This window comes from Pelodiscus sinensis, chromosome 24, assembly GCF_049634645.1.
Source record: "Pelodiscus sinensis isolate JC-2024 chromosome 24, ASM4963464v1, whole genome shotgun sequence".
In the NCBI taxonomy this organism is placed as follows: Eukaryota; Metazoa; Chordata; order Testudines; family Trionychidae; genus Pelodiscus; species Pelodiscus sinensis.
Window position 1 is genome coordinate 19552581 of NC_134734.1, and position 16436 is coordinate 19569016.

A 16436-nucleotide genomic window follows, 5' to 3' on the forward strand; every position below is an offset into this window, starting at 1 on the left:
TATCGGTTCACAATCATGCTGGAAGGGTATAACAAGTGAGGTTCCGCAGGGGTCTCTTCTGTTACTGGTTCTGTTCAATATCTTCATCAGTAATTTAGATGATGACACAGAGACTACAATTCTTAAGTTTGCAGATGATACCAAACTGGCAGGGATTGCAAGTGCTTTGGAGGATAGGGTCAAAATTCAAAATGATCTGGACAACTGGAGAAATGGCCTGAGGTAAACAGGATGAAGTTTAATAAGGACAAATGCAAAATACTCCACCTTGGAAGGAACAATCCATTTCACACATACAGAATGGGAAGCCACTGTCTAGGAAGGAGCACTGCAGAAAGGTATCTAGGGGTCATAGTGGACCACAAGTTAAACATGAGACAACAGTGTGATACTGTTGCATAAAGAGCAAACATGATTCTGGGAGGCATTAATAGGAGTGTTGTGAGCAAGACACGAGAAGTCATTCTTCCGCTCTACCTTGCACTGATTAGGCCTCAATTGGAGTATTGTGTCCAGTTCTGGGCACCACATTTCAAGAAAGATGTGGAGTAACTGGAAAAGGTTCAGAGAAGAGCAACAAGAATGGTTAAAGGTCTAGAGAGCATGAGCTATGAAGGAAGACTGAAAGAATTGGGCTTGTTTAGTTTGGGAAGGAGAAGACTGAGAGGGGACATGATAGCGGTTTTCAAGTATCACAGGAAGGAGGGAGAAAAATTGTTCTCCTTGGCCTCTGAGGATAGGACAAGAAGCAATGGGATTAAATTGCAGCAAGGGAGGTTTAGGTTGAACATTAGGAAAAACTTCCTGTCAGAGTGGTTAAATGCTGGAATAAATTGCCTAGGGAGGTTGTGGAATCTCTATCTTTGGAAATATTTAAGAGCAGGTTGGATAGACATCTATCAGGGATAATCTACACAGTGCCTGGTCCTGCCATGAGGGCAGGGGACTAGACTTGATGACCTCTTGAGGCCTCTTCCAATTCTAGGATTCTACAATTCTATGATTTTTGCCCCACCCTCCTTGCCAGTACATTTTTTTTTAGCAGGCTGGCCTGCAGCCTGGCTCAGTCCTGGCTTGCGCTGGGTTCAGGACCTACCCCTGCTGTGGCTCTGCATTTCAATAGGAACCAGGCGGGCAGGCCTGGCTCAGTTCCGGCTTGCGCTGTGTCCGAGAGCTCAGACCACTCCCTCCCGTGGGCAGGAGCCTGCTGCCACACTGTGCTGCCGCCTCTGTATCAGTCAGTAGCATAGGGCGACAGGCTGCAAATCCATGAGGAGGGAGCTAGTTTTTAAACTGGCTCCCCTCGTGATCCAGCTCCCACCTGGCACCCTGTGCTGCTGCCTCTGATGCAGAGGCAGCAGCGTGGAGTGGCAGAGGGCTCTTTGGGAGCGGGGCCAGATTGCACTGACTGCTGGCCCCGCCCCCGGACACTATAGAATAGTTGAGTAACTGATGATAATTGATGAGGTTAATCCTCTGTTCAATTAACTGGTATTTAACATCCCTAGTCACGGTATTGCCACCCGTACTTCTGCTCTGCCTTCAGAGCTGGGCAGCTAGAGAGCAGTGGTTGTAATATTCACTGGGTGCCCAACTATGAGGGCAGCACCCTGCCAGCAGCAGTGCAGAAGTAAGGGTGGCAATACCATGTCCATGTCGCCCTTGCTGCTGCTGGCAGTAGCTCTGACTTCAGAGCTGGGCTCCCAGCCAGCAGCCACCGCTCTCCAGCTGCCCAGCTTGGAAGGCAGTGCTGCTGCCAGTAGTACACAGAAGTAAGGGTAGCAATACCACACCCCTCCTCCCCCCCACACAACCTCTTCCCCTCCTCCCCCCCCACACAGCTTCTTTGTGGGTCAGAACCTCCTATAATGGTGAAATTGACCAAAGTGGACCATGAATTTGGTAAGCCCCTACTTGATGTCACTCTTGTGTGAGAAAACACCCCTCTGAGCAAAATAAGTTATGCTGACAGATGTGCTGGTGTGGACATTGCTGTGTTGACAGGAGATGCACTCCTGCCGACACCGCAACCGCTACTCGTTGAAAGTGGCTTAATTATGTCGATGGTAGGCCTTTCTCCTGCCGGTAGAGAACGGCTACACGAGAGAAGTTAGAGAAGTATCAGTAAAGCTGTGCTGCTATAAACTCCCTGGTATAGATTTGGCCTTAATTCCCCTCTGTGATTTCAGCTGGCTATAACATTCTTCTAAATTAAACTGCCGGGCTCGCCCCCAGAATTGACTTCGTTTCAGCAGCGGGTGAAGTGATTTTTGCTTGTACTTTGTGTGACTGCTCACAACGAGCTTTGGGATGTGGTGGATGCAAGGCACTAGGTCCATATTAAGATTAGCATTAATAATGAGCGTTTGCTCTTGGCGGGGTTGCAGGCAAGCATAGGGTAGCTGCATTCTGATCAGCCAAAGTTGCAACTCAGTTCTGATGCTGGGGCATACCCCATGCTGACAAAGGTGTCAGTAAAACATGGCTAGTACATATGTGGAGATCGCTCTTTTTCCTCCTTACAGTGTATTCTGTAGGATCTGATTCTTGTGATACATCTCAAACTGCAGCTATTTCTAATGTAATTATCTAGTGATGCGTCTGGAACGTCAATGATGCATCCAGTGTAAATGCCACCTGCTCCTGTTTCACACAGATAGTGTTGGACAAACAGAGCTATCTGCCTGGTTACACGTTCTGAAATCTTTCATAAAAATCTTCTTTCTAAAACCTTCCGTGCTTCTGTAACACAGCATCCTTGGCTACTGCCTGAGCTGTTTCGAACCACAGGCTTGTTGTGTTGCTTTTCGAGAAACCTCTTCATGATTCAACAAAACTGGTTTTGCAGCCTAAGATTGCACAATAGCCCTTTGAGCGTTGAATGATGCCTTCAGCGGTCCAGGTGAGGAAAATGGGGAGATTCCCTTGCTTCGTAAATGTATCTCTACACCAGGACTACTCAACCTTGGAAGCCCCGGGGGCCACAATGATACTCTCAGCACATGCGGAGCCCTCAACTTAAGTGTGGTTGCATAGACATGCAAATATGTGCAAATAGCTTCTTTCACACTAATGGGCATGAAGACAAAGATTAAGGCAAGACTACACAACACACAGTATTTACCCGATTTCCACCCATATGACCGCAATTTTAATGAGCAATGATAATCCAGGAATTTAACTACTAAAACGCATATCAACCGAAGATCATTATATTGAGTACTTCTTCGTGTTGGCTCCTACGCGGTCCATGTGTTGAGCCCCGCGTAAATCCAAACTGCACTGTGGGCTGAAAACAAACGCACTGCATGCAGCCCATGGGCCGTGTGTTGAGTAGCCCTGCTCTGCACCCTGCTTCTTTCCTGCAAGCTTGTGGCAAGGAAATCTAGTCCGAAGCTTTGCATAATTTCATCGGCTACCCCGAAAGCTCATGCCCTATGCAAATGTTACACCTGAGCTGAGCATCTCGGCTTACCTGAGTGGATTGTCACCGAGCTGACAGCTGTTCAGTTTAGTAAAGGAACAGGTGGATTTCAGCAGCAAAAGCAGCAGGTATGTGGACGAATGGAGCACGTATTGGCGGCGGTACAAAGGAGTGACCCCCTCCTAGGCACCCTCTGGTGGCCTCTGAGCACCCTTGCTACTGGCCCCTTGCCTCAGTTTCCCTCTTGGGTAACTCCAAGGACTACACTTGAGCCTGTGGCTTACACTGGCCCCCAGGAGGGGTGGTAGTTGTTACAAAATGCTTGTGCAAAAAGTCTATAAACGCCCCAAAACTACAGCCCACGTCACCCCACTGCATATAGTCTTTGTTCTCACTGCACCTCAGCAGCTTCTATCAGCCAGCCTCCTTTTCTGTCCTTTTCTTTTCCTGTACTGGGGCCTGCCCATTCTATTGGGGTACAGCCCAGCTTTACTCAGCAGGGACTCCCCCAGCCTCTCTGTTAGGAGCATCCCTCACCGCCCCAGTCCCCTCTCCCTTCCCAGGTCAGCAAGTAAGCCCCTGTCTTGCTCCTCTTGCTTTCAGCCCTCTCGTCCTTGGCTCTGGTGTAGAGCCCACAGGCACCTCCCTCTGCGGCTCCCCTTGCCTTCAGCCTTCTGGCTTGGGGTCCCCAGCAAGGCCTGCGTAGTGCCCCCTGCCTCCGCTTTCTCCCAGGAGCCAATGTCTTCCCCCTGGCAGCTGCCCTCCCCTGCCCGATTCCTTTACTCTGGCATGTTGGTGGGTCCTACAAAATACATCCCGTTGTCTGACTGGCTTCCTGGCTGTGATCATCACGGCAGCTTTCTGTTACTAAGACCGTGGTGGTGTCATTGTGCCAGCTAAGAACAAAATGTGCTCTTCTGTTTTCTGTCGTCGGAGGATTTCTGATCTGAATCTAATTAGCCGCATGCTGATTCTCCTAGCCCTCTGCGAGGGTAGGCATACTCCCCATTTTATAGGTGGAAGAATAGAGGTCCGGGGAAGACAAGGTGGCTTTCCCAACATGACACACTGATCGGAGGATGCCATGGAGGCTTAGCTCTTGGTCCTCTGCTCTCCCCGCTAGAAAACTCATCCATGTCCTTGTCAAACGAGACCTTTTTTCCCCAACGGTGTTAACACACAATGCTTTCGTTGGTGCCCTCCATCAGTAAGCCTTCGCACAGTGAAGGGAGCAGCCACGTCGCAGCTCTCCTCTGCCATTAGCAGAACAGCTAATAAAATGTTCTGCTGCAAGGTCAGGAAGGTAAAAGAACAGCTGCTTTCTCCCTGGATCTGGGTCAGCTGGTTGGGAAGAACATGTGAGCAGCCATCTCTGTGTGAGTCCCTCCAAGGCGGTTGAGTTCGTTCGCTGTTTTGTGGGCCAAGCGTCCATCTGAAGCTGGCTGAGCATGTGACTCCCCTGGCATGGTGTTATCTTCCTATGTGCACCCACCACCACCCGACAACCGATTTGAAAGGTTTCTCCCCAGCCTTTCTCCTCCATTTATCTTTGCTGCCCCTTTCTTCTCCTCCCCCTTTTGCCAGCTGCATCGGTATTATTACCTGTTCCCCTCACTTCTTCTATAGCTTTTAAAGCAATACAGAGGAAGTATGAACAGATGGGGAAACTGAGGCATGGAGAGATTTTTTTTTAAAAGTGACTTGACCAAGATCATGCACCAAGCCAGTAGCAGAGCCACGGTCAGAACCCCTGTCTGTAGAGTCCCAGCCTAACACTAGGCCACATTGATGCCTGCTAGCCCAGCCCTGTAAGATCTACAAATATGAGGGCTACTGTTTGACTTGCTAAAACAAACATGTATTCTGCTTTCATCGCTGTGTGTGAAACTGTCAGGAAAGAGTCAACAGATTAGTCTAGGTGGGGGTGATGCACCTGATTAGCTTGGGCTAAATTAAGCCAGTTGCTATGGCTCCCAGAAGATGGCTGGCAAACCATCTGAATTTGCTAACTTGCTTTCCTCAGGATGACTTTGCTTCCTCCCCCCACATGCTGCTCTTCTTGACCTTTTAAAAAGTTTTTCTGGAAAGCGGCTCTTCCACGCGCAATTTTGTAGTGACCACAGCCCTGCTGCCGCCTCCTGCCCCAGTTCCCCAGGCCCGGCCTAACCCCGCTGCCCCTATTTCACGGTTCCTTGAGGGTTTTTCTGTAGCAATGGCTGCTAAGACAGGAAGGCCAGAGGTAATCTGTGGCCTGTGTAGCTGGAGTCTCTTCCTTTGTCCCCATGTTTTTTTTCAGACTGCTGACATACAGACTATCGCCTGCGGGGTAGCAGTGGCTTCTGGTGCCCTGTGCTGGTCGGTACCTTCTGTGTAGTGAGTCCCTGATTACTTACCAGCTTGGCAGCATTGCCTAGTGGGTAGGGCATTGGATTGGGACTCAGCAGAGCTGCTGTGTGATTGTGGACAATTCACATCCCTGGACAATTCACATCACAGAATTGCCCCGAAGCACTTACAACACATGGCTCTTAGGGTGCGTCCATACAGCGCCTAGCAGATGATTTTGTACGGCGGCTCTCGGCGCCGTGAGGATGGAAAGATAAATACTTCCACGCCTTCCACCAATCACAGCTGGCTCCGTGTTTGCCGCCCGGCCGGGAATGCTCTTACCCCGGCCAGTGGGGAAGGGAGCCGTGTCCCTGTGCTGTACCGTCTCTGGGAATAACTAGAGACCTTCAGTCTCCAGGGCAGTTGCTCTAGCACTTGTCTCTGCTATATGTTCATTTTTAAAGGGCCTTTATAAAACTGCAGGGTTTTAAACTACAGCTCCTCTGCATTTTAGCCCTGCATTCATGAGCATCTGATATTTCCCCTGCCTTCATTGGAACAGCCTCCCCTTTTGGTATAGAAATAATCTTAAAATGCATCACATGGGGGAGAGTCCAGATTTCCCAGCCTTGGAGATTGTAGTCCTCTGTGTAACCCTAGAAGAGAAACCGTGATGCTGGTGTCTTGCGTTGCTCTCTTCAGCCTCCCTCCTGACCAGGGCCTTTTCTGTAGCCTGGTCAGGCTTGGCTAAAGAGTAGAGGTGTATAGCTGGGTGTTTGTCACCCTAGGAGTTGGACCCTTACCTTCCTACTTGTTACATCCCTCCGCACAGGGCAGGGTGTAACAAGGCTGCTAAGGGTGAGCCGCCACCCAGCGAGAACAGCTTTTGCTCGCTGTCAACCCAGGGATCAGGAGGAGAGAGGTCCCGTGTCTGCCACTGATCCCTCGAGCCATCCTGTCCATCTAGGATTGTGTTTAAAGCAGGGTCTCCCTTGCCTGCCCTAACAGCCTCTGCGTGCGTATCTGTGTGCTTGGCTTCACAGTTTTGGGACCACTTGGACCACACGATGTTATTCCCAGAGTTCAGACCGTTTCTGAGCAGCAGCTCGCTGGAGCAAGACAGCAGAGACAATGAAAGGGGCCATCAAGCGCATGCGGATCTCTGGGGACCGAGCAGGCCCCCGCGGCTGCCCATGACAAGGAGGTACAGATCCCGGGGCAGCTCCCGCCCGGATAGGTCTCCGGCTATTGAAGGGTAAGTGGTGAGGTTTCAGGGTCCTTATGGCAGCTTGCTTCAGTCTTCCCGCTTTCCAGAGCTTTCTACCCCTCCGCAGCCTGAGCCCCCTTCCCTCTGAGGCGGACTGGCCTGTTTGGAGACCGGGTTGGGGCCACCGTCTCTGTGATGCCCCAGGAGAGCCATCCGCGTGAGACCAAGAACAAATACAAGTCGTGACTCCAGCCCCCTGCATGGGAGCATGCCCCCCCCATTAGATCGCGGAATTGGCCTCCTTCGTTCTGAATGCCTCGGGCACAGGCCGGGTCCTTGGGTTTGCAGGAGGGCAGCAGTGTTGGGCCAGAGCGCTCCCGTAGACCAAGTCCCAGATTGGCACCCCGTTCATCAGTGGGGGATCCCGGGGCTTGCTTCCATCTGAGTCTGCTCTCCCTGCCCAAGCCTGCCGCACACCTCAAGGCAGGAATGGTTAAGATGCTGCCTTGTGCCTGGTGCTAAGGAGAAGGTGCTGCTCCGAGGGGGGGATTGGCGGGGGGCTAAGGGGAAGGTGCTGCCCCGAGGGGGGCGATTGGCAGGGGGCTAAGGGGAAGGTGCTGCCCCAAGGGGGGGATTGGCGGGGGGCTAAGGGGAAGGTGCTGCCCCGAGGGGGGCGATTGGCGGGGGGCTAAGGGGAAGGTGCTGCCCCAGTGGGAGGGGAGCTGGCGGCTGGATGCTAAGGAGAAGGTGCTGCCCTGGGGTGTTGGGGGGCAGGCCATGGGGTGCTGAGGAAGGGAGGTTGTGACAGACTGGGCCGGGTCTGGGTATGGCTGAAGTCGTCCGCTCAGGGCGAATTGCTCAGATTCAGAGCTCCTTACAGCCCCAGACTGGAGACCTTCCCAACTAGGCCACAAACCAGTCGCGCAGAGCACTTCAGCTGCCAGTCTGGCCAGCCAGAAGCCTCACGAGCAAAACCCCTCGAACACCCCAGCTCTTCCTGTGCCCCAACCAGCCCCAGGCCTAACACACAGGTGAGGGGTTATAGAACCCGATCTCACCTACCCCCAACGGGTTCTTCCAGTCCCAAGAAACCAGCCACAGGTCCCCATCAGTTTACACTGTGGATCTTACCCACAAGACCACACTGAGCCAGTCCTTTAGAACCCAACATCTAAAGGTTTATTACTAAAAGAAAGAAAAGCATGAGAGTAAGATTGTTAAAGGAGAATACATTACATGCATCGAATCACCCAGTTCTCGATGCAGGCTCTTAGCAGGGATGTGTTTAAATTGCTATCTTAAAAGTCTCTGGTCTACATCCTATGTCAGGATGGGTCCACAGTTCTTTCCGGCTCGTTGTTCCCTGCAAGGTTTCATCTGGAATCAGGAGCAAAACTGAAGGCAAGATGGAGGGTACCACATGGCGCTTATATCCCTCTCCTGGCATCTTCCTGGCCAGAGCAAGTTACTGCAGGTCACATGGTCCATTGACCTATCCTTGTGTCCCAAGTCAGCAACCATTATTCTGGCTGGCTTGCAGATATCCAGACATTCCTTCAGGTGTGTCTCTGGCACTTAGCAAGGCTCCAGGGACAATAGATCTCTAATTAGCATAGCCATTGGCTGAGCATTCCTTGCCCCATGCTCAGCCACAGACAGAGAATTTTCCAGCATCACTACAAAGTACACGTTTATAACTCCACATACAGATATTCTACAATTACATGAATAGCATATACAGAATCAGTAGAACAGAAGCTTTCATGTGACACCCCACATGGCTCCCTTTGTATACACTTTGGGGCAAACACCCCCCTCTGGGTGCAGCAGTGATCTGGCTGCTCCCCTTAAAATCCAGTCACGTGACAGGTACGAGAGCTCCTGTTTGGAAATGGGAAGGCAGCAGGACTGGTGCTCAGGAGGAACGCAGAGTTCGCAAACGTCTGTTTGACTCAGCGCTGACACGCGAACAGGAAGTTGTGGGTCCACAAGTCTTCGTCCTGCCTCTGGTGCTGGTGCAGGAGGACTAGCTTTGCCTCTCTGAGTATCCCGAGAGACGAGGGAGCAGATTTTTTTAAAGGTGTTTTGGCATCACCGGGCTCAGCGTTGCAGTGCCTAACAGATTTAAGGCCCTAAATCTCATTTTTGAAAGGGACTTAGGAGCCTCTTGTTCTACCTTCAGTTACCCACATTCCTCCCCACATTGCAAACTATTAACTCTGATCAGTGCAAACTATTGACTCTGAGTTGAATATTTTTCACACGCCACTGTCTTTTCCTTTAATCCCTTTCCCCACAGCACTGAGACCTATTAGTGTAGGGAAATGAGTCCGTGCCCTGCAAATCTGAACTCTTCCCAAGCCCTTGCGCCATCTCGGAGAGGTTTGCATTGCTTTGCCAGGCTTCCTTCCTCCTGTCGGTTGTGCAGTCGTGGCTCACCCTTGAAGGAAAGATGTGCGGCAAACATTCCCCAGCGAGTGGCTTTTTGAGGGAGGGAACCGTGGCTCATTTTGGGAAGTTTCGTGATTGGCTGTCGTCCTCTCACTACAATGTCGCTGCTTGCGGGTATTTTTCTCCGAGCCTGTTTGCTGAATTTTGTTTTGTTTTTTGCCCTTTCTTAACAGAATAATACAGCAGATCTTTGCAGGGTTTTTTGCAAACTCCACAATTCCAAGCTCTCAGCATCCGTTCTCCTGGTGAGTAGCACTTAGCACTGCCACCTCGGGTCAGATCGTTGCCGTAGACCGGTGTCATGCTGCCATCTGTGATGCCTCTGTGATAAATGGCACTGCGTCATGGGATGGTCTTGTGTGGTCAGATCTGTACTCAGCTGACCGCCTTCATCTCTGGGATCCCACAAGATGAAGGGCTAGATAAATATAAGACCACTGCTACTTTTTGGATTGTGTTTCAGTGCAAGACAACTTTAGAGCTGTGTTGAGGTTGATTCAGTTTCTCCCTGAACTCTCTGCCTCTGTCTGCAGGAGTGGAATGCTGCACTCCAATCCGGGCGATTATGCTTGGGGACAGAGTGGCCTTGATGCTATTGTGACCCAGGTAAGACTTGCACGTTTGCTGAGATGGGGTGCGACTCCCCACCCCCTTTTCCTCCCCCCCCAGTTCTGCTGCCTAAGCCTTTTGGTGTGTGCCAGTAAGATTTATGTATCTTTCACATTTCTCTCCTGTCAGTCTCTCTTCCTGCTAGAGAGAATCCCTTTTTCATGGATTTTAAAGCCAGCATGGTCTGTTGGATAACATAGTGGAGGGGTTGCTTGTAAAGTTTGCAGATGACACCAAGCTGGGAGGAGTGGCAGCCACTTAGGAGGATGTGACTACAGTTCAGGATGACACTGACAAACTGGAGAATTGGTTCGACACGATGAAAAATCAATAAAGAGAAGTGCAAAGTGTTTTTCTTAGGAAGGAAAAATCAAGTGCTTAACTACCCAATTGAGGATAACTGGCTGGTCATACGGCTGAAAAGGACCTGGGGTTCTGATGGCTCATAAATTGAATATGAGTCGCCAATGTGATGCCGATACAAAAAAAGGCTAATCTCATTCATGGGTTTAACAACAGAAATATTGTATGTAAGACCTGGGAGGTAATTGTCCTGTGCCACTCGGCACGGGTGAGGCATCAGCCACAGGCTCGTGTCCAGGTCTGGGTGCTACACTTCAGGAAAGATGTGGACAAATTGGAGACAGTCTGTAGGAGAGTGACAAAAATGATCAAAGGGTTAGACAACATGACCCATGCTGCAAGGTTTGGCCCCGCTGCGGGAGAGGTGGCTCGCCCCTGGGGCAGGCACCCGCAGGTGTTGGCCGTGCTGCAGGAGGGGCGGGCTGGGCCGCGCCGCAGGAGGGGGGGTTGGCCCCAGGGCAGGCGCCCGCGGGGGTTGGCTCCACTGCGGGGTGGGGGTTGGCCAGGCCGGGCCGGGCCACCCTGTGGGAGGGGGGTTTGGCCCTGGGTCAGGCGTGGGGGTTGACCATGCCGTGCCACGGGAGAGGGTTTGGCCCCAGGGCAGGCACGCGCGGGGTTTCCCTGCACTGCAGGGCAGGGAGGAGGTTGTCGAGCCCAGAGGAGGCACGTGCTGGCTTCCCTCTGAGGGTGGGGAGAATACTGGGAGGAGGCAGATGCAGGGGACTCTCTGCTCCACTGGCACCCTGCCCCCTGTCCGCGCTCCCCAGACCCACTCCCCTGTCCCCAGCTACAGAACTCTGTCCCCATTCCTGTCCCCACTCTCCAAACTCTGTCCCCACTGGCACCCTGTCCCCAGCTGCAGAAACCTGTCTCCACAAAATGCATATTTATAAATGCTTCATTTTAGATTTAAATAGCATGAATAAAAAACAGACCATTTATTTCATAACTATAAACACGCGATTTTAATTTTATATATTGCATAATTTAAAAATAAACTGTTTATCAGAGTGTTTAAGGGGTTGGGGATAGCAAGTGATAGACAGGAGGAGAATAGAGGGGGTGGGGCTTCAAAGAAGGGGCGGGGCAGTAGAACTTCGCCTGTTCTGAGATTTAAAAAGTGATCTTGGGTGTGAATAGGTTGGAGACCACTGTGTTACAGGCTATTTATAAAGAGGACTGTGACCAATTGTTCTCCATGTCTGGTGAAGAGCGAAGCAGCGGCTGTGGGCTTAATCGACAGCAAGGGAGACTGAGGTTCGATATTAGGAATAACTTTTTGCCTCAAAGGAATGCGATAGACTCTGGAGCAGGCTTCTAAGGGAGGTTGTGGGATTCCCATCGTTGGAGGTTTTTAAGAACCGGTTGGACACACCCGTGTCAGGGATGGCCTGGGTTCTGCATCATCAGTCACCCTAGCACTTGATGACTCCTCAGTGTTCCTTCCAGCCCTACACATCTACACTTCTGTGATTAGATGTTCTAGTTAAACTTGCTGTATAGCACAGACTGTAAAATTTCTCCCAGTGACACTTGGATGGCGCTCAGTTTTGAGCACAGTGTCTCTTCCAGAAAGGCATCCAGTTGTGATCTGAAAACATCCAGAAATGGAGAATCCAACACTTCCCTTGATGGTTTGTTTTAATGGTTAATCACACTTACTGTTTTAAAAAAAAGTAGGCCTTATTTTCTAACTTGAATTTGTCTGGCTTTGGGTCGTTACACCTTTTTCCTGCTAGAGCCCTTTGGCATCTGATAGGAAGGGACTCAAATGCCATCATCAAGTCCTCTCTTGATCTTCTTTGATGAGCTAAACTGTCTCTTTAAGAGTCTCACTGCAAGGCATTAATTCCAGCCCTGTAATCATTTTTGAGGCTAATGATTTTGAGAACAGCTGATCCACAGTTCCACAGCCCTCTTCCCTCCTCAGCACCTGGTTTGAGAACACCCCTTGCTAGTGTTACATTTAGTGATTTGATGCAGCTCTCTGAGGTTTGGCCTGACTCATCTGAGTTATTACCACAGATGTCTTGGCAAAGGGGATCCTGATTGTGAAGCGATGACGCTGCTAATCCTTCAAGCTATTTTAATTATCGTCTAGATCACAGGGAGGAGGAGTCGGTTCTGATCGTTCTTGCTTCATCTCGACTTGAAAAGGTGGATGGGTTCTTAGCACGGAGGATGGCGGGGGGATGGATCAGGATACTGGGTTTACAGTTTTGCTGCTGATTGGCTCACGCCTTGGATGTATCGCTGCTTTCTATGCCTTGTTTTCTCCTATACAGAGTGGCTGTGTCTAGACTGCATCCCTTTTCTGTAAAAGGATGCAAATTAGACACATCGCAATTGCAAATGAAGCGGGGATTTAAATCCCCCCGCTTCATTTGCATAAACATGGCTGCTGCTTTTTTCCGGCTCGGAGCTTTGCTGGAAAAAAGCGCCAGTCTAGACGCGGATCTTTAAGAGGAATAAGGGATCTTTCGGAAAAAGGTTTATTTTCCAAAAGATCCGCGTCTAGACTGGCGCTTTTTTCCGGCAAAGCTCCGAGCCGGACAAAAGCGGCAGCCAAATTTATGCAAATGAAGCGGGGGGGATTTAAATCCCCGCTTCATTTGCAATTGCGATGTCTAATTTGCATCCCTTTTACGGAAAAGGGATGCAGTCTAGACACAGCCAGTGTCTATAGTAGGGATATCTTATCTTCCTGTGGGATTGAGGTTCAATTACTTTACTGCTAATTGTCAGAGGCTCTTTGAGGGCTTCAGGTGAAAGCCAACATGATATTATTTCATCTCCTTACCTTTCATGAGAGCAAATTCTAGCTGTGCTGCTGTCTGCTTCCAGCCAGGCTGGCGTAGCCCCTCATCCCACCCTGTTTAATCAGTCAACTGGTTAAACTCAGTTTAACTGGTTAACTAATTCAGTGGGATTTTACATCTCTAATCTGCAAGGAAGGTTGCAGGTTCCCTGCCAGCATTAGCAGTCAGAAAGTTCACTTCTTATTTGTTTGTATGACAGTAGCATTCCGATCCGGGTCGTGCTAGGTGCTGTACAACAAAAAGACTATCCTGGTCTCGCATTCAGGATTCCAGCTTTCTGCCTGAGTCCCTGATTCCTTACTGCAGATGCAGCTTTTCTGTCTAGAGAACTACAAAAGCTGCTGAAGCTATGATTACCAATTGCCTTCAGCTGCCCAGGGGCTGTCTCTCTTGGCTTGAGGAGAATAGGGCTGGGCCTTTTCTTAATCCCCCTTGTCCTGCAATCTTTTTTTTTTCTAATTTGGGAACAGAAGGCGCTTGCTTGGGAGCCTCTGCAGGGGGGTTGATTTCCCATATTGGAAAGGATGAGCAACCAGAACGTTTTGTGGCATCACAAGGACAGTTTGTGAAGGAGGCATGCAGGCTGTCTGTCGTCCTTCACGACTAACCACGGCTCTGCAAACTGCATCACACGCTCCTCTTGCTCTCCTTCGTCAGAGCTTTCTCAAATGAGCCTGCATCCTGCATATTGGGGGAAGGAGGTTGGCGGGGGTCTCATGGTCATCAGGTGCGGTTTGCTGACATCCCTACCCCTCTGTCCCACTAGCAGCGGTTAGGTTTCTGATTGGACATGCAGCTTCTTCTGACTCTGCCTCCATCCCGTGTCTAAGTAGCAGATGCTGCTCGGGGCAGAGGGCGATACCATGTCAGTCGTTTTATTGGGGTGTCATTACTGGCCTAGAGCGGGACCACTTGTAATCTCCTCTCCTCGTGGCATGCACAAGTCCTGGCACATGCTGAACTCTGCTACGTTGCCTTTTCCACCCACTGGGCAGCACACTGTCTCCCCCTCCCCCACCGCCCAGCCCTGCCACACCACTATCGATTCCCACTCAGTTCAGTGTTCTCCTCCAGCCTATCCCTCTTTTTTTTTCTTTTCCTCCTCGCCCTGCTCATCCAGCACTGGCTCCCAGCTGTGGTGAGAGCGCCTTCTCTGTTAGTTCCTCCTACCTACCTCTGTTTAATTTCAGCTACCATCTGAAAGCCTCCCCCTCCTGCCACGTGAATAACCTTCTGTTGTATGGTGCAGCTCCTGGTTAACTTGATGGAGTAGTGTCAGGCACAGCTCCAATGAGAGGAGCTCCGCAAGCCAAGGCGACGGGGTGTTCTAACGCACGGTGTATTTGTCACCCCCTTACAGCTCTTGGGACAGTTGGAAAACACAGGACCGCCTCCAGCTGACAAAGAGAAGATCACCTCTCTTCCAACCGTGACAGTAACTCAGGAACAAGTTGGTAGGTTAACTCCAATATCTGCTCCTTCCTCCTGTCTCTGCCAATGCTTGCTGTCCTGCTCCGTGTCTCCTACCACCGGGCTACATTGATAGATCCATGCGAGTGTCATCTGTAGATTCCAAAGGCTTTTCTGACGTCAGCTTCCTCACCCCCTATGTTCATTCTTAGTCTCCCCCTATGGCTGCTACCTCCCATTCAGCTGTGTTCTCTGCTGACCAACTAGATCAGGGGTCTCAAACTCAGTTGACCTTAGGGCCAGGGCCAGTCCTCAAATCCTCCTAGCAGGACAGCAGTCACTCCTCTGGCGGGGCTCCGGGAGGAGGGGTCTTCATGCATCTCTCCATCATGTGTCTCCCAGCCCCACCTGCTGACCGCCCCTCCCATCCCTGGTGTGTCCCCTGGTCCTATCTGCCACTCCTGGACTATTTAAAACCGGCCTGAAGTCCTGACCACCGCTGCCGGCAGTGTCGCAGGGCTAGAGTGACTTCCGGCTGCTAGCTCCGCATCGTGGGCAGCACGTCCCTGTGGCCTGCGCGGGGTGTGCGCAGAACCGCCCCGTCCACAAGCTGTGAAACGATTCACTCCTTTTGTGAAACTGACTAGGAATAGGTGATGCCAGCTCTCCTGATTGGATCATTGGGGCTGTTTTTAGGCAAGCTCCAGCTATGTTGTTTGAATTAAGCCAGATCCGCGATCTCACTTCCTGCACCGCTATCAACTGTGATTTAGTAGTTGTGCTTGTTTGTGGGTGCGTGGTATTGGAAAAGAGTCCCAGCTGCCTTTTTTTTTTTTTTTAAGGGAGACTTTAGGTCTCCTGGCTTGTGGAGAAAAGTTAGGAAACACACCCCGAGTTCAGCCAAAGGCCTCAAACACCAGATGCCGAATAAAAAAAATCCCCAAGTGTATTGTTGTTTGTGATTTCAAGAAGCCCTTCTCTTTTTGGGGGCTGATTGATGAGTTTTGATCTCTTGGGGTTGGCAGTACAGGACCTACAGTTCAGGAGTCCAGACAGAGACTAACCAAGGCCTGAAACTGAGTCTTCACCCTGACCACCTCCTCCCTCCATCAATGGTCCTTGCACTGCGATCCCAATTTCCCTCCTCTCCCCCTCTTTACTAACAACCGCACCCTCGCACTGAGATCCCCGCCCAGAGCAACCCGTTGTGAAACCCACCAGCCTTGCTGCACTGGTTGCAGAAGCACATTAGCTTGGGTGACTCCCTGGCCAGCGCAGTCATGGCAGAGGCCGCCAGTGTGGCTTCCTGGACTGAGCAGCACCCTCTGTGGCCAGGGCTATATGGGCACTGGAGCCTGGCTGTTGCTGGGTGAGTCTCTGCACTGTCCCTTGCACCCCCCCTTCCCCTCCCCCCCGGCTGGCAGCTGTGTGGGTTTGGTTAAATAACTTTTTCAAACTGTCATGGGCCACATTGGGGAAGCGCTCGGGCTGTAGGTGACCTGGAGGCCGGGAGTTTGAGAGCCCTGATCTAGATGAATCACTCTGCTGAAGCAATGGAAGCTTGTGATTTTTAGCCCTGGCACTTTTGCTGTCCAATGTTGCTGACAGCTCGGGCTACCCTGTGTCTAGGTGTGGGTCTGCTTTGACCCGTGGGTTCAGTTGCCTCCCAAAGCTGAAATGGCCTGAGTTGAATCAGTAGCAGACTTTGGTTGGTAAAGTCAAGGCTTTGGACTGCCAGTGGCCCTGCCCAATGTGTGTGGTCTGATGCATTTATCCAGCCACCAGAAACGTGTGCTCCTTGCTTATTGGAGCCCTTGCTGCTTTC

At 51.0% G+C, this 16436-nt stretch overlaps 1 protein-coding gene across 2 annotated transcripts in view; it reads left to right on the top strand.

The window, feature by feature from the left end:
- RNF115 (ring finger protein 115) overlaps positions 1–16436 on the top strand; it is a 64497-nt gene that overhangs the window by 33586 nt on the left and 14475 nt on the right. For both annotated transcript variants that reach the window (XM_075908383.1, XM_075908382.1), the window contains 4 exons: positions 6796–7007; positions 9584–9655; positions 9944–10016; positions 14562–14655. In XM_075908383.1, coding sequence (XP_075764498.1) covers positions 6796–7007; positions 9584–9655; positions 9944–10016; positions 14562–14655 — 451 coding nt within the window. The remainder of the gene's footprint in view (positions 1–6795; positions 7008–9583; positions 9656–9943; positions 10017–14561; positions 14656–16436) is intronic.